General features: G+C 40.7%; 1 protein-coding gene across 4 annotated transcripts in view; it reads left to right on the top strand.

The window, feature by feature from the left end:
• Positions 1–12748, top strand: part of LOC149318659 (heparan sulfate glucosamine 3-O-sulfotransferase 1-like) — a 116946-nt gene extending 104198 nt beyond the window's left edge. For all 4 annotated transcript variants that reach the window (XM_089507846.1, XM_089507848.1, XM_089507849.1 and 1 more), the window contains one exon: positions 10622–12748. In XM_089507846.1, coding sequence (XP_089363972.1) covers positions 10748–11677 — 930 coding nt within the window. In that variant the 5' untranslated portion in view covers positions 10622–10747 and the 3' untranslated portion in view covers positions 11678–12748. The remainder of the gene's footprint in view (positions 1–10621) is intronic.
• Positions 12749–18736: the final 5988 nt, after the last annotated feature.

The raw sequence follows: 18736 nt of genomic DNA, 5'->3' as shown, positions 1-18736 counted from the left end.
TCTGGAATATTATTCCAATGGAATTACTTCCAAAGGCAATTTTGATGCATTTAGCTTTAGCTCTGTAATGCATTCTGAATCTGATTATCCTTTGCAGTATATTGCTAGGTAAAGTTTTCTTTTGGCAGCAATTTTTGCCATATTCAGTAATTAATTACTGCAAACTTGCTAGAGCCTTATACCTTCTGTTGTTAGCCTGTGCAAGCACAGGACATACAGTGGGCCCTTCCCTTACGTGGGTGATCCATTCCAGACACACACCCCCCCACGTGTGTGTATGCTCGAGCCCCATTGAAAACATTAAGGTACGTACATGTGGCACAGTGCGCATGCCATTGTTTTTCTCATTGTGCAGCTTCAGCGTAAGCTGAAAGCCAAGTATGGCCTGGGCGTACTGAACTAATGCTAAATCATATGCAAATGTTAAATGTGGAGTAAGCAGCTGAACTTCACTTTTTCTTCGCCTTATAATTACATGGAAGGAGCAACCAGTATCAAGACCACTATGTGCTGGTAAAATAGGTGTAAATCAGGAATCAGAATTGCACAGCCTTCCAGCTGAATCCAGACAAAAAGGAGGTACTTACAGTAGGGGCTCCTAAACCAGGTATTGGGCTGCAACCTCCAGTCCTAGAGGGGTTCACGCTCTCCTCAAAGGACTGTGTTCAGAGTCTGGGGGTGCTTCTTGATCTGTTGCTTCAGATGAGAAATCAGGTGAATGTGACGGTCAAGAGTGCCTGCTATCAGCTTCAGCTGATATGCCAGCTGCGCCCTTCCCTGGAATTGGATGAGCTCAAAACTGTAGTACATGCACTGGTAACCTCAAGACTTGACTTTTGCAATGCGTTCTACATAGGGCTACCCTTGTGCCTAGTCAGAAAACTTCAATTGGTACAGAATATGGCGGCCAGGTTGATCACTAGAACATCTAGGAATGACTATATGACACCTATATTAAAGCCACTCCACTGGCTGCCTATTAATTTTCAAGCACAGTACAAGGTGTTGGTTATTACCTTTAAACCCCTACATGGCTTGGGCCCAACCTATCTAAGGGATCGCCTACTTCCATATAATCCGCCCCGTACTCTCAGGTCCTCTGATAAGAATTTATTGCAACCTATAAAAACTAGACTGACTGCAACTTCCCAGGGGGCCTTTTCTGCAACTGCTCCCAGCCTGTGGAATGGCCTGCCGGACAAGATCCATCAAATCACCAACTTAGACAGCTTCAAGAAAGCTATCAAGACAGATCTCAAGAATGCTATCAAGATGGCAGGCCTTTCCAGAATAAACTACTCGGCCATGTGGTGATTGCCCCCCCCCACATATATATTATGACTCTGCCACTTTTATTGGTGTTAATTGTTATGTAATTTTAAATTCTGTATTGTTTAATTGTCTTTTAAGGGGGATATTTTGTATATATGGATGTATTTTAACTCTTGTAAGCCGCTTTGATTGAGGGGGAAAGGAGTCCACATGCAGTGCTCCTTATTCATATGCTTGTGGGTTTAAGAAAGAAAGTGTTCAGCTGCATACTATGTATTTAATACCATGTAGTTTAGCCCTTAGTTTACATTTAAAAAGAAAATGTGTGCATGCTTTGTGCTTGAAAATGTTAGCTTGAAAATTTATTACTATCAAAACCCAGTAGCAGCTCCAGGTTGATGCACTCTGGATTTCAGTGCAAAGTTTATAGGAGCTATCTGGAGTGCTCAGAGCAGATTGACCAACCCACTAATATCAGAGCCTGAAAATGCCAACAAGAGTAGAAGCTGAGCAAGTGTATTCTGTGGTCAGGGACTGAAGGAAATGCTTTGTACATACTTTATTCTGGGAAACAGAGTAGGTTCTGTAAATATGTGCATAATGTATACTCACATTCACAGTCTGACATTATTTAAAAAGGGAGATGAGGAATAATCTGATCTTGGAAGTAACTAGTAAATAATTTATTTTCCAGTAACCTATAAATTAATTATAACAATGAGAGATAACTTAATTGTTTTATGCACTGTAACATATAGTTCCTTTTATAGCTAAAAGAATATGGCTTCACTACATGATGGAGGAAGAATGTCACATGTTTCAAGTGCTGCCTCCTGCTGTGCTAATGTGGCTGACTCATGTTCTGTTGGTGTGAAAGCATCTTTGAGGGGGATTGGAAGAGATCATGTTTTGTACACAGACCAGAAACTTGTAGTATTCATATTTTTCAATTAAAAAAAGATTTAAAGGTTAACTACTTACATTTGAGGGTGGGGGGGATAAGTGAAGTTATAATGTTAACTATTAACGGCACTGGAGCTATAAGTGTAAGTACTTTTGAAAACTAACTTCATTGATAACCATCTTGAAAAGTGATGACTCATTTATGGATGCAGCCTAGATCTTGGAAAGAGTCTGGAAGGCAGACAAATGGGAGGACAATAGGTTTTTTAAAATCCTGGTTTGAAATATTGCCAGTCTTCTTGTTTATAGTCTGAAGTTGCTGCCCACTTGACTAGATCTGAATTCTGTACTTTGCAAATTTCAGAGTATGCAGGTGGGTGGCCCCAGTAGGAACATAATCAGCCTTAATGGGACAGTTGGCATGGAGACTTAATATTCATATTAAGTTTGCCCCTTGTATTTGTTTATATGGATAAATTTTTAAGTGTTATTCCAGATTGATGGGAAAAGAATGTGAGGGAGGAGGGAGCTTATTCTTGAGTTTCCTCATACATTTCAGGTGAAACTTAGCAAAAATACAGGTAGGTATGTGGGCCTGGATGGCAATTAAGAGCAGAACAAGGAGTTTGTAACTGCCAGAGTAAAGAGGAACTTTTACTCATGGATATAACATTATGATGATAAAGGCAACAGCCTAGGACATCATAGCCCAGTCAGCAAAGCAAGTTTTATGATCCAGAGCAGCATCTATTAAGATCAGGCAACTAATATTTTTTAAAATCTCTCTGTTTCTGCCTCCCAGAAAGAAAGAAGTGAATATGTCAAAAGACAGAATTAAGCCATAGAAAATGTAATACAACACTGTGGAGATTATCGCACTTCCTTTCCTCCCAGCCTGATACTTGATTTTTAAAAATGGGTGTTTTCGCACACCTCTGTGGCCAGTCAGGAGGCATCACATAGATGTTTATCACACTATACTCTTATAGTGCTACCATTCCACTTTGACTCCTCTAGCTGCCTCCTGTTGCATTCTGGTATTGGCAGTTTTAAGGAGGGGTATTTAGAATTCTCAGGCAGAGAACTTCTCTGCCTGAGAATTCTAAATACCCCTCCTTAAAACTGCAAATCCCAGAATGCAATAGGAGGCAGCTAGAGCAGTCAAAGTGGAATAGTAGCACTATAAGAGTATAGTGTAATAAACACCATACTCAATTTGGCATCCTATCCCCAATCCGTATTTCTCCAGCAGCTTTTGAAAGAATGGGAGTTTCCCCGTTCTTTCAAAGAGTGCCAGAAAAGTACAGATCGGGGATGGGATGCCAAGATTGGGTATGCAATGCCTCCAGACTGAGTACGGCGGTGTGTCAAAACATTCGTTTAAAAAAAATTCAAAAGTTTCAGCCCATGCAAAAGCTGGGAGGAAAAGAAGTACAATAGTCTTCTGTGTCTATGGGATGGTACATACTGGCAGGAAGTGGCGTGGTGGCAGCGATACTAGGACTTGGGATTGCGCAGCAACTGCACGCTCCCGAGCCCTAGTACGGGTGGATGGCAACATCATGACACCTTCCTGTCCATCTGGGGGGCTCCATGATGATGCCAACGCCGAGCATCCGGACGTCACTTCTAGGAAGTAACATCATAGCGGTGCCGTTTCTCTTTTACGGTGCCACAAAAAAAAGCGCTTATAGCAACTTCTTTTTTACAGCGTGTCGGTGCTGTGCGGTGTGGTGGCTGCAGCACCAACAAGTGGGAAAGACAGGCGGTACACCTGTCTGTACCATGCCTATATGTACTACATGAGGGTATATCAACACTGCAGAAATAAAGCAATTTGATGTCACTTTAACTTTCATGACTCTATCATACATAATCCTGGGATTTGTAGCTTGGTGAGACACCAGAGCTCTTTGACATACCAGGCTGAGACTCTCACCAAACTACAAATCCCAGAATTCCATGATGGAGCCATGACAGTTAAAGTGGTGTCAAACTGCTTTATCTCTACAGTGTAGATATACTGTTATTCTTCTGGGAGAAGAAGCGGAAACTGTATTGTATATGTTACTTGTGAGGTCTTATTCAAATGCCACAGGAAAGGCAATATTTCCCTGAGTGCAAATTTTCTCTGTCATGTAACATGGGAGTAAGTCTGAGAAGCATAGATTGGTGATAGCTGGGGGGGGGGGGGGGAGAGTCTTCCCTACCTGAGCCATGCCAAGATCAGCAAAATGAGAAAACACCTCTTAATTGGCCCATCTGTCTGTCTCTTGTGTTCATCTGAGTAACATAAGTAGATGACATTGCAGAATCTTTAGGAGAATTCACAGTGCTGTGAGTGCACATGAAGAAAGCTGCAGGTAAGGCTCAAAACACTTTTAGAAAGCAATTCAGTTATAGACAATACTTGCAAGTCAACACTTTGTATTAACACTCATTTCATGATGAGTCACCATTTTGTGTTAACATTCATGATGATGTTAAGTAAATAATAAATGGATATTTCTAAAATGCATGTGAAAACTTGTGAAGTGGTAATAAAATATTTGTTATTCCAGTGAGGATACGTATTCTGAATAAGAATGATTTTGTTCCTTCAGATATTGAAAAGGAACTGTTTTCCCATGTGCAAATGATTTGTCTCTCCGTTGCCTTAATTAGGACATTGTGAATCAGTCTGAGATCAGCTCTTGTTTACATCTGAAGTCAATGACTGAACATTGTTTTCAGTGGCTTTTCCATCTTCCTTTGGAAAACTGTCATTTAAAATACACACACAGAGAGCATTTATTTCCATTTCAAAGAAGTATATTTCATTTTTGCATAAATACACAAATTTTTCGGGCTGCACAGACAAAAGTTTCACTGTTTGACAAACTGGCATTATCTATGGACTATTGTTCAGGTGGCTGAAACCAAGTTAGCTTTTACCTATTGCTGTTTTATCATGTGCTTCACACCTTCAGCAAAGCTACAGTCTCAACCTGACCTACTGAAATTGAAAATGTAACCTTCCCACAATAACAGATGAGGGTTTCTTTGTGTTGACATTTTGTGTGGGTCTTATTCTCTGAGTCTGTGACCTACCACATGGAGAAACTTCTAAAAACCACCAAGTTGCAATACCAAAGACAGTTACGGGCTCCTGGGGGGTCTAGATCCATTGAACTACACTTGCAGTGTTAACTCTAATGATCACAGAGGTTGAAAATAATAAGAAAAATGAACAGCGGAACACAGCTAACTCTGCTAAAGAGCGTTGTCTTGGCAGTTCAAGGTGCTTGTAACTTTGTTCTTACATCACAAATCAAAATCATAAGACCAGGAGTAAAACATATTCCCCTGAGATTTAAGTACTGTATATAATGAAAAATTGTGAACAATGCAACTATACAAAGCCAATAACAAATAATGTTTTTCTTGTATTATTTGGTACCTTTAGGAGGGGACGGGTGAACCTATACCTATATGAGAGCTCAGATGCTCTGAATCAGCCTGGATGATTAAAAGTCTATAATTATTGTGAATTGCAATCTTTGGGTGAGATCCAAAGAACAGCACAAGTAGATTGTTCCAGCAGAGCTTTTAGTTTGAATGGCAGCCTTCTTCTCATGCCACACAGCAAATGTATTATGAAATCAAGGAGACTGTCAAAAACAGTTTGTGTGTTATGACATGGAAGTTTGCTATTAAAAGATAAAAGGTCCTAATAATCTATTTGGAAAGTGGCCTATGTATAATGTGGGAACACCCAAAGTTGATGTTTTTCAGTGAAAAAGATGAGTTTCCATATTCCATTCTTCACCCATACAGATGAGGAAAGCCCCTACCTTTGTAGGATTTCAATGTAGCATGGAAGCATATATTTTAATTGTTTTGTTTTAATTGTTTTAATTGTTTGGTTTTTCCCCATTATTTTAATTCTTGTACAATATTTTAGGCATTAATGATAACTTAAAGGCACAGAACACACCCCACACCCCTCCTCCTCCTCCTCCTCCTGTAACCTAGCACTGTTCTTCCTCTTCCTTCTCCATAGCCATACCCCTCCACCACATGCTGGTTCCCTCCTCCTTCTTTCCTTCCTCTTCCTACCCTTCTCTTCCTCCTCCTCCATGCCCCTTGCCACTGCCACCAGTTCCCTCCTCCTTCCTTCCTTCCTCCTCCTCCATGCTCCCCTGCAAAACTCCTTGAGCAAACCTTGCCAATAAACCCCCATAGGTTTGCCTGAAGGTCCTTATAAGTTCTAAACAACTTGAAGACACACAGCAACAAGCAGTTGCAGTTCCTAGGACCCCAATCGCGAGGGGTGGAACTTCCAGCCAGAACGCCAGCTCTGCCAGCTGGCTCCTTGCAGCCCCATTGTCCCAGGGCAAATTGGGCTGAGACAAGGAGCTGGGCTGTGCATGTGTGCCTGTGTCCCACCCTTCTGGCCCTTCCACTGGTGGCTGCCGTGCCCATGCGAATCAGGCTTCGTGCCGGAAATGGCACACATGCCATGGGTTTGCCAACATGGTCCTATGGGATTTGTGGTTTAGTAAGGCATTAGAGCTCTCTGGCTGAGAATTCTAAATGCACTTCCCTAACCTGCCAATCCCATGATCAGCTTGGATGAAACTAAAAGTTAATCATATTCCTATAACTGTGAAGTTGGAAAGGGCTCCAGTTTTCTGTTAGTTTGAGGTTAAGTGCTTGCTCCAAAGAAATTTTGTATATTCTTAAGGAGTTGAAAAGCAGTAGACTTGAGAAAAATACAGACGACTTAGAAATTGAGGAATAATCATATCCTCATCTGAAAACACAGGCTATACTAGAAACTTAGTGAGAGATTTTTGTGGGTTGTAAGGCAATCACTATTGCATTGTCAATGAGGGGGTGATTACACCTGTATTGGCATGTGCTTGCCTTCTAGTATTCTGGTTACAATATACAATGTATTTTGGTATTATCGAAATTTATTGTTTAAATGATGTTAGGGTATCTGTTTATGTAGGCATTTCTTTCTCAGTTATTACTTTTGTTGTTCTGTTGTTTTCACTGTTAAATGTTTTAAAAATGTAAATGTTTGAGGTGTTTAAAATTGTTCTTTTATTGCTTTGTATTTAATGGGGACTACTTGGAGAATATGTAGTAGATATTGCAATTCCTCTGAGACCTTGCAATAATTTGAATATAGAAATAAAATATAAAAATTATTATAATATTCAAATATAAATAAATAAAAATAAAAATAATGTTTAAGTGGGCATTTAAAAGCAGTCTTGATTTCCTGGCAGATATAGGATGCTAAAATTACAGGTTGAGTATCCCTTATCCAGAATTCTGAGGTAGTCCAAAATCCAAAACTTTTAGAACTATAAAAATGCGGCTGAAGAAAGATACAGGTATCTGTGAAGTGGCAGGAATCCATGCCTCCTACCATTTCATAGATGCTCAGTCTGTCTCCAGCCTTATTATATCTCATTATGGATATGCAAGTACAGTATTCTAAAATCTGAAAAAATCTGAAATACAATTCACAAAGGGAAGACTAATCAGTGCTGGAAATGCTTGAATGCAAAAGAAACTTGGCTACATGTTTGGTGGGATTGTCCTAGGATAAAGAAATATTGGACCCAAATTCACTTATCTACAACTAAAATTCTTGGTATTGACTTTGAATAAACTCCCGAAATGTATCTTTTAAATATGACAAATAAAATCCCAAAGAGAATAGAAGCCCTTCATTGGTGCAAGATTCTTTACATGACAACAGCTGGAAGGTTGCTTCTGGCACAATATTGGAAACTAAGGCCCGTTACAGACGGGCTCTTCTGGCGCCCCCGTCACGTGCTAGGGGTTGGCCGAGGACCTAGCGTCCACACCGGCCTCACCCCTAGCACATGATGAGGGCGTAAAGATGGCGGCGCCCTATACACACAGGCTCCACCATCTTTACATGATCGATGCATAGCATCCGCACGTCGCACACCAGATGTGATGCCATGAGTGCGCGAGTAGCGCCTTGCAGCGTCTCATCCAGGGCGGAAGAAGAAGCGCCATTTTGGCACTTCTTTGCTGCATCTGGGAACCGTGCGGTTTGGATGCTGCAGTTCCCAGACGCAGCAACCAGCAGTGGCGCGAGACTGCCCCTTCTGGGCGGTCTGTAACTCGCCTAAATGAGATTCCATCGATTGATGAGTGGTTGATAAAAATCTATGCTATGATGGAAATGGACAAGCTAACTGACCTTATTCATGGAAAGGATGAGGAAAAGATAGAAAAAGAATGTGAGGCATTAAGGATTTTTTGTGGTAAACGCTGGAAAGAGATATAAAATAACAAGATAGACATGTAAACATATATGGAAATACCATTTAACTCTGACAAGGATAGGAAAGTGTAAATCACCAATGAAATAAAGAGACTGGAGTTATCTAGAATTATTAAAAATATAAGGAAATAATATAGAAGACAGTAAGAAACACACAAGATGAGTGATATACATAAGAAATATATTTATTTTTATTTAGCTTTCTGAAAAAGTGGATAATTCTGGACAGCTGAATATTTAGGAAGATACAGATAATTATGTGTTTGTAAATGTAAGGTGTTATAACTACTAATTTTTTTGTTGTTTAATGCTTAAATTTTCAATAAAATCATTTTTTAAAAAAGATGTATGTTGCAGCAGGAATTCTGGCACCTAAACTAAAGAATGACTACAATCCTGAAAGAAAAAAAAAAGAAAAAAAGAAAAAATCTGAAATACAGAACACATCTAGTTCTTAGCATTTTGAATTAGAGATACTCAATCTGCATTTAGAAACTGGAGATATACATATGTATATCTGTGTGATGAAAGCAAGAAAAAAAAGCTACTGGCATTATCAGTTATTGGGAAGTCATGTTTTGAATGAAGGATGGAATCTGTCTATGAGGATTTTACTTACGGAAACTAAGAGCCTTATTGCACAGGGCTCCTGGAACGGTACAAATGGGGCTGAGAAGGGAAGGGAACTAATGAGGGATGCATTTTACTGCACGCAGGAAGTCCCCATTCCATTGCGTTCCCCATCCATCCCAGAGGAGGAGATTTTTGAGAACTGTTCAGAGCAGTTCTCAAAAATCTCCTCCTCTGGGATGGATGGGGAATGGATGCGGAACAGAACAGGAATTTTCGGCGGTGGCGGCAGCATTCTGTGTGCAGTAAAATGCGTCCCTCACTCATCCTTCACTCATTTCATTCCCTTCCTGGCACCTTTTGTACCGCTACAACCAGCCCTGTGTGATAAGGTTCTAAGAAAGACAACACAGGCCCAAAACAAATGGGCCAAATAAACCAGCTTCCAGACACTTTGGGGGCATGGCGTTTAGACGAAGCACACCGCCAAAGCAGCTGGAAGCCCCACAGAGAGCGCATCAACTCAGGAAAAGCCAGTACAAAAATGGGTAGCAAAAAGCCGCTCCTGACATTCAGGACAATGGTGGTGGCTCACTTTGAGAGAGGGCCATGCGGTAGCCATAGTCTCCACCTGACCACAGCTGGAGCAGCATCTGGCTGCTCCTTTTGGCCAGTCTGCTTGACACCACAGATTCTATCTTTTTCAAAACAGCTCCATCTTGACATGTTTGGGATCCTTGATAGTCCAAAAAATAACTATCTGTGGCCGGTTACACATCGACACTTTAGTGCGTGACGAGCACGCACTAGGGTTACAAAAGGGCGGTGCTTCCGCACCGCCCTAACCCTAGTGCGTGCTCGTCGCACCGCCTCTAGACGGGGCGGCGCGGACGTGACGTCCTCAATCCGTGGCAGGGCGCCTAGGGCGCCCTTTCCGGGGACCAGGAAGGAGCTCCGTTTTGGAGCTCCTTCCTGGTCTGCGGCGCCGCTTTGCTTCGCTGGGCGCAGCCTTCAGACAGCTGCGCCCAGCGAAGCAAGGGAGAAAGGAGCCAAGCGGCCCCTTTCTCCCCCTCCCTGCCGCCGCGGGGTGTCCTTGGGGCTTGAAGCCCCAAGGACACCCCTTTTCAGGCTGCGGGGAAGCGGCGTTTTGCTGCTTCCCCGCAGCCTGAAAAGCGGCGGATTGGGGCCTCAGCGGCTGCCAGTGTAGCCACTGAAGCCCCGATACTCCGGGGAAAGGGGCGGGTCCAGACCGCCCCAAATGGGCGGTCTATAACCCGCCTGTAATTGCCTTTTTTGTAATGCTTCGCAATTGCATATATGTGTGTGAGAGAGAGTTCATGTCAGTTCATTGCTATGTTTGGGCATATTTTCCATAAATGGTGACACCATTTAGACATCTAAAGTCTGGGGGTAAAAAAACATAGATTTGCTCATTGTGTTAGTTTTCACGATTACTTTGCCTATAGAGATTATAAGTTTCAAATAGAATTCTTTGGTTATTATGTATAGACAGAGAGATGCTAATTACTGTCTTTTCCATCCCTCTCTCTCAACTCCCAGATGCTTAAGAAATCCATTGCTGCTTTGGCCCTAGTTCCATCAGCTCCCTCGTCAAGAGGAAACGTGTTTATTGCTTCACCAGCCAGGCACAGCAGCGTTTTGCACTGATTGTTTCTCCGTCTCCACATGGCCTTTCTACTTGTGTCAGCATACCTTTTGCTGTCCCCAGCCCATGGTGCTCCAGTTGAGAATGGGGCCCTCATGGAGACACTGAAGTCACAAGTCATGTTGTTCAGCAATAAGAGTGAACACTACTCTGCACAAGTGAGACCTCCTGGAACAAGCAGGCGAATACCTCAGACAATCATTATTGGAGTTCGTAAAGGAGGGACAAGGGCTTTACTTGAAATGTTGGATGTTCACCCGAATATTGTGGTGGCAGCTACTGAAGTTCACTTTTTTGACTGGGATGAGAATTATGTGAAAGGAATAGACTGGTATAGGAGCCTGATGCCATTTTCATATGAAAATCAAATAACTATTGAAAAAACACCAGGCTATTTTACCTCGCCACAGGCTCCCGAAAGGATTCATGATATGAATAGCTCTATTAAACTGCTGCTTATTCTCAGAGACCCCACAGAGAGAGTTATCTCTGATTATACCCAAGTCTATTACAATAGACTGGAAAGCCACAAGCCGGTTCAGCTCTTTGAAGATATTGTTATTAAAAATGGAGCACTTAATACCAAATACAAGGCTATCCAGAGGAGCCTGTATGACATCCATATGGAGAGGTGGCTTAAACATTTCCATTTGGATCAAATTCACATAGTAGACGGGAATACTTTGATCAAGGACCCTCTTCCTGAATTGCAAAAAGTGGAAAGATTTCTTAACCTGCCTTCCAGAATCATGTCTTCAAATTTTTATTTTAACCAGACCAAGGGGTTCTATTGCATTAGGAGTGATGGACGAGAAAGATGTTTACATGAATCAAAAGGGCGCCCCCATCCTATTGTCAACAGTACTGTCTTAGAGCAACTGTACTCTTACTTCAGAGAGCACAATGCAAAATTTTACAGAATGATTAAGCATTCTTTTGACTGGCATTAGCAACTTTTCTTTTGAAGGAAAGGATTTTAGATATAGCCCTGCTGTAATTTATTTTCAAGCACTTCCTGATAAACTTTGGGTTGCATTTGCCTTGATGTGAAGACCAGAGTTTGCTTCCCTGTGTTATAACACTAGGAGTCTATTGTGTTATATGACAAGCACTCTTTAGTTTGCAGGCTTAATATTGGCTTGTAACTATTGTAATGAACTTGATTGCACCAGTCCAAGGCCACTGACTTCAATGGAGTTATTTCAGAATTACACTTGTATAGCCGAACTGACTCATTTGTCTCTTTTTATTCAAATGTGTGAGCAAATGGAATTTCACTAGAAACCATTCCTTAATTGATGGGTTGTTTTTTTAAAAAGTGAAGCTGAAATGGTATTATTCTAACTTGTAGGGGTTTGTTGTTGGCTGCTTTTATTTTTTCCATGACAATGGGACTGAATTTCTAGAATATTTTATTTTATTTATTTATTTATTGAAGAAAAGGTGAATTGAACTGGCTCCTTTATAGTTTTTAAATCTTTCTGTGAAACAAAGATTCTAAAGTATATATCTAACTTAAATGAGCCTCAAGAGTAACTATGATCTTGAAGAGGTGATTTTTTTTCCTCTTTTTGTTGTGGCTCTTCCCATGTAGTTTATTTGTATTAAGTAAGAAAATTCTTACCCACCTGCTTAGCCTCATTGAACAATAGGTAAGCTTTTAATATTCGCAATACAAATAAATGAGGACTCAAAAATGTCCAGTTTTACATAATAGATATCAGAAATCACACAGCTATCAATTAAATTGCAAAAAAAATTGAGCCAACTGTTTGGTTGTTGTTTTTTTTAATGTACCCTTCATTAATACACAATTATTGGTCTTGTTTGTATTTTGTAACCATTTGTTCCAATAGTTTATATAACTAATTTGGCACAGAGTTTATAGCAAAAAGAATTAATTGCCTGCTCTCCAATGTGTGGAGTAATTTTTGTAATATCTATTTGCAAATCATAAGATGTACTCAGAGTGCAAAGTAACTTCATGTGGTATTGTATACTATACACGCAATATTCAAAATATCAAGTATGGGTTTCTGATTTATCTATAAAATTATAAATCTACATAGATGCATTAGAATTTGTTTATTTATAATATATTTTTTGACAAAGTAATAGCTTTCTCTCTTTTGAAATATTCTACTTTTTTTGGAAATTCGACAGTTTATTGATCGATGTATTGTTGGCTGTCCATGTGTGTTAATTACATACATAGAATGTTGAGAAAATGTGAACATGTATACAGACTAGATCCTTTTGCTTTACAGGTCTTCAGTCATACTTATAGATAGGTAAGGCTTGCAAACCACTTGCAGTCAATTTCTTCATTGTCACTAGAGGAACCAAGCATAGAAGCTTCTGAAAAAGTTATTCTTTTGTCTTTTTGATCATAACTGGCTAACATAAAATCACAGAGGTGGAAGGGACCTCAAATCTCATGTAATCGAACTTGGTGCTGATGCAAGAAATTCACTCCTTGAGTTTTTCTGATGAGGGGTTATTCAGCCTTTACTTAAAAAGCCCTTCTGAAGAAGAGCTTTCTGAGTCAGTTTGCTCCACTGTCAAACACCTAGGAAGGTCTTCTTAATGTTTAGTTGAATTTATTCCACCTGGGGGGGGGGCATAATTTGAACCCTCTGGCTCATTTGTACACTTCAAGAAAACAAATACTTAAAGATACCCATCATATCACCTTTTCAATTATTCCTATCTTAGGCCCAGTATATACAGGCCCTTTGCAATGCCCTCATCATGTGCTAGGGTTGCCTGGAGGCAGAGCACCCACATGCCCCGGAACCCTAGCACGTGACAAGGGCGTAGCAATGGTGGCACCTTGTAAACATGGGGGTCACCATTGTTACGTAAGCTCCACATGGTGCCACGGGACGCTTACATAAGCAGTGCGCCAGTGGCGCACTGGTTACACTGCCACCATGGCATTAAAAGAACCTGCTTTTCGCAGGTTCTTTTTCTGCCGGCGGGAAGCTGCACGGTTTGGCGGTTGCAGCTACCCTCTGACGGAAAAGCAGGCACTGGGAGTCCGCCCTTTGTGAGTGGTCTGTCCCATGCCATATATCACTATAACTCTGTCAGGAGACAGTGTTCATGAAAAATTCATCAGTACCCTGAGAGAAGGGCTTATGATTTTGCTGGAAGAGCAAGGAACTCACAAAAATACTGCAAGAAACACCATTATATCAGTGTATCTACAAGGTTATCAAATTTCTAGCAAAAAAAAAAAAAATAGGAATGGATTAGTAAGGAACAGCACACCTGTGGTAGGAAGCTCAGAGATCAGCTGCTAGGCATACCTGTCAGGTTTCAGGCTCAGCCACAAGGAAGCATTGAAGTGACCATTATAAAGCTCATCAAACACACCACATCAAAGCTGAGAGGTTGTATCACATTCATATTCTCATATTCTACGCATGAAATATTGGGGGAGGGGGCAAGATGGGTAATGCAAGAGCATGAATATTACAGGTGGTCTTTGCATCACTCACTGCTGTCATTTGATCCTTGCATCTCCTGATTCCTATGCTGTTGAGTTGGGTTGAGCAAGAGTTTGGAGTTAGGGAGCTGCATTGCCCTCCCCACCCCCCAGGATCTTGGAGGGGGGGATTATGGACAAATGCCTTCTGATGCCTCTGAGGGATATTGAGGACAATTTTCCCTCTCCCCCATCCCTTTCTGGGCCACTTTAGACCCAAGAGGAGACTTTTTTTCCAACAGGAGGTGACCCATAGTCAACATTAGTGTCACTTTCTATTGGGGGGAAAAAAACCTTCTCTTGAAAGTTAGTCATAATTAACTTAAGCCACATTGATTCCAGTTGCTCTGCTTTCAGTATGGCTAAGTTTAAATCCAATCAAGTATTCTAAATGTTGCTGCATCATAGCTTTGTATGACAGCATTGCAGTATTGGCAATTCTTGGTTCAATACTTTCCCCAATGATCCCTATCTTGAAATTAGCTTTTTTTTTTTTCATAGCCGGGCTACAAGCCATGACCAAGATCCCTTCCCTGGTAAGTCCCTAGTCAGCAACAGGAATATGAGAAATCAAGATATTTTTATTTGTCCCAATATGCACTGCTTTACTTATTTACACTGATGTACTGTTAACTGCATTTACCAGTTTATTGTCCACTTCATTCATTTTAGATAAATCCTTTAGAACTCTCACAATTGTTTTGGATTTCACCACTTTGAATAATTTGATGCCTGCAAACACAACCACCTCACAACTTATTTGTAGCTCTTCCCTTTTCAAAAGCCACATTAACTTTTCAGCAAAAATATGTTCCTCTGCATCATTAATAATTGTATCGTCAATCATGCTTCCTAGCAATTTACAAATTGGAGCGACACTGATTTCTTTCCAGTCCTGTCCTGAAACAGAAGCCAATCTTGGGGACAAATTATTTTGTTAGAGTTCCTTAAGAGCTGTCAGGTGGATATCCTCTCTTCCTTGTGATTTAACTTTTAATTTGTCAATCAGGCTTAAAGCTTCTTATGTTGTTATTGCTGTTTACCTTGCTTCTTTGGAATTCCAATAGCAATGATGATGGAACAGTGGTACACATTGCAAAGCAAAGCTCTGTCTACTTGAAGCAGTGGTGGTTGCCACTCTGTCATAACACAAGAGATGCTTCAGATTAAAATGGATTTATATGGATTGTTGTGTATGTGCCTTCAAGTCTCCTGTCAAGTTATGGCAACCCCACAAATTTCACAGGGTTTTCTTAGGCCAGGAATACTTAGAGGTGGTTTTGCCAGTTCCATCCTGGTATTTGTTGATCTGTCATCCAAGTCTCATCCAAGTATTAATCAGGACTAACCCTGCTTGGCTTCTAAGATCACATGGAATCTGGTGCTTTTAGGATATTTAGGCATAGATTTACTGGCCTTGTCAGGTAACACATAGATATACCAGCCTTGCCAACTGAGACATCTGTTATTATTTGCTCAGGAGTTCCAGGGAAAACATTGAGAGAATGAACCTGATTAAACAACTGGCTAATATGAGAGAGAATTCTATTATTTTTAGTAGACCTCTGCATGGCATACTTTTTAAAACACATACACACACACAAAACACCTGAAATCCTCAGGTTGTATTTGAATTTGCTTTTACCGAAACAGCTTTGACATCTGAGTTATCACATTCTTTAGCAACCTTCCTAAAAATAGTGGACAGAATTTACTAAGAAAATTACAAATGCATAACCACCATAGTTACCTGGCCCTCCTTCCCCAATCCCCGCTTACTAGACAGCAGCCACAACCATCAACCAAGGTCTATTCTCCTGTTAGTAACGAAGCACCTGACTGGCATTCCCAGCCATCCCAATAGTTACCTCTGGCGTTTTAGTGAAAATCAGGGTCCCTATCACAATTCCCCAAAGGGCAGGTAAGAATAGCAATCTTCCCAATCAGCAGGGGAACCAATGCATTACAGTGGCTGCTGCCTTATAAGGGAGAGATTGGGGAACTTACATGGTCCCTAAATATCCCCAAAACTAAGGAATACATCATAATTGTGAATATGAACCAGTCACTAATTAGGAACTCTAGGGGGCTTGACAGACTGCCCGAAAGGGTGGGCTGGAGTCTCCTGTTTTTGCTCATGAGGGAGCCCACAGCAACCAAACTGTGGGCTGGCACATCAATGATGCAAGCATGGCACCGTGACATTTGGACATGGCACTGCATTTATATCATCATGGTGCCCCCGTGTGGACAGGAGGCTGCCATGATGTCGCCGCCGCCACCATGCACTAGGGCTCGGGAGCATGTGGATACAGGTATCTAATAACATTTGGCTTGTGAACATCATTGGAGAGCAGTCATTACTAAATATATACCATATATACTCGACTATAAGTTCACCTCATGTATAAGTCGAGGACAGGTTTGGGGGCCAAAATTATAGATTTTGATATGTCCCATGGATAAGTCAAGGGTAAAACCTAGAGGCATGTAATAAAAGATCTAAATGATGAAGCAAAAGAAAGCAATGTCAAAGAACTTACAAAATTCTAGCAGACATAACTGTTTGTGCTCACACTAAAAGTTGGATGGAAGACAGAACAGAAGCGAATGAGTGCTTCCAGGACCGATTATGCTATTGCCTTTCACCAGGGAATTGTTCCCTTTTTATAATAGTTAAAGTACATATAAGTATAATAGTTAAAGTAGAGGACTTAAATTGATGCATGGATAAGTCAATCCAGGTTTTTGGAGGTAAATTTTTTGACTAAAATTTTTAGACTCATACATGACTATATACAGCAACTACATATTTCTCAGAATGTTTTACAGATTTGGGTCTCACTTTTCTTTTGGAGTGGCAACAAGTTTTTTATTCTAATCAGGCTGTATTTCAGAGGAAGAAACTGGTAAAACTACCTTTGAGTATTCATTGTCTAAGAAAAGCCTATGAAATTCATATGTGTGACTTGAAGCCACACATACACAATCAGATCTTTTCCCTCTCTTTTTTTGACAGGTACATATACAGTTTGCAGTGCAACTCTGAAAACTACTTTCAGACAAATCCATCTACAATGGAAAGCATAATTCCAAACATGGGACTGCAGCACTAGAGACTACAGCCAAAGAACTGACTAGATATGTACAAAGTATGACACTATAACACAATGTGATTTTAGCTGTATTAAGACAAGTGTCTAACTGAAAACTTTGCAAGTTTTATTGCTGCCTGTGAACATTTCAAAAACTATGCTTGGCTCACTTGAAGTCTTAACATGGTGCAGTTCAAAAAGATCTTCCGAATAAACATAACAGTTCATAGAGCAGCCTCCTCCAATGGGGTGCATCCAAGGTATTTTGGATTGCAACTTTTATCATCCCCAGCCAACATGGCAAATAGGGATGATGGGAGGTACAGCTTCAAACAGGGAAGGCAGCCTTCCAAATGAAGGTCACTTAAAATTTAAAAAAAAACATGGAAAAGACAGATTTGGGTTTTTTGTTTGTTTGTTTGTTTTTTGTTTTTTTTGCTGTTGCTGCTGTTCAGACAAGGTGAGAGGGTTCTCATGCCTTTTTTAAGAGAAGCATTGCTCCCCCAAAGCTACGGTTCAGAAATATTGTGGGGAGAGCCTCTGGATGGACTCCAGTACCTGCAAAAAAAAAATCTTTTGAGAATTTGTATGCAGCCAGCGGCATCACTAGTGGGATTGGAAGGGTGCAGACAGCACCAGGTGACATCCTAAGAGAGGTAACACCACTGCTCCCCAACATCTGCCTTTGGGCAGAAAGGGGCTATGGCATTTGCCTGCCTCCCTTTAAAATGCTGATGAAATGGTGTGAGTGGGACAAGGCTCAATGGGAAGAGAGAGGCCTTAGGTTTTTAAAAAAATATTATTAAATTTTAAAAAATACTATTTAAAATTTCTTTTAAAATATCACATCTTACCAAATTTTCACTTTAATAATGTTCATGTAAATACATTTAGGCTGTGTGCATGATGTAATTTAAAGTTATATTTCAATTTTGCTAGTTGTTTTTTGTCATAACTATTGTCATTACATTCAGTGATATATGGGAATTATGATTTATGAGTAATATTAGAACAAAAAAACATTACTAAGGATTCTGTATGGTGTGGCGTGAGAGGAGGTCAATGGGATGACACCATGAGTTACCGCAACTGGTTACGCCAACCCTAATGATGCCACTGTATGCAGCTTGTGAGCCCTTGATCCTCACCCCAAATTCAGAGAAAGTAGAGTGAATATTCACTCAGGACAAACAGCAGGGAGTGGTTCAAGCCTGAAGACTGTAAGGAGTATTGCAGAAAGTCTTATTCCAGTAAGAATAAATCAGCCATATAATTAGCTACCTGGAGAGTGTGTGAGGGATCTCCTTCTTTGGAGGATAGTGAAGGAAAGCCAGTAGGAGAGAAGCAACTATCCAGATATGGTGCAGGTGTTGACTTTTCTGACCAGCATGGGCTTTTGTACCTAATGACCCTTTGGCTCTCTT

Source organism: Sceloporus occidentalis, unplaced genomic scaffold (genome assembly GCF_023333645.1).
Source record: "Sceloporus occidentalis isolate IW3139 unplaced genomic scaffold, rSceOcc1.0.p SCAF_2, whole genome shotgun sequence".
Taxonomy (NCBI): Eukaryota; Metazoa; Chordata; class Lepidosauria; order Squamata; family Phrynosomatidae; genus Sceloporus; species Sceloporus occidentalis.
The sequence above is the reverse complement of the archived record's forward strand: the minus strand, read 5'-3'. Positions and strand labels throughout refer to the sequence as shown.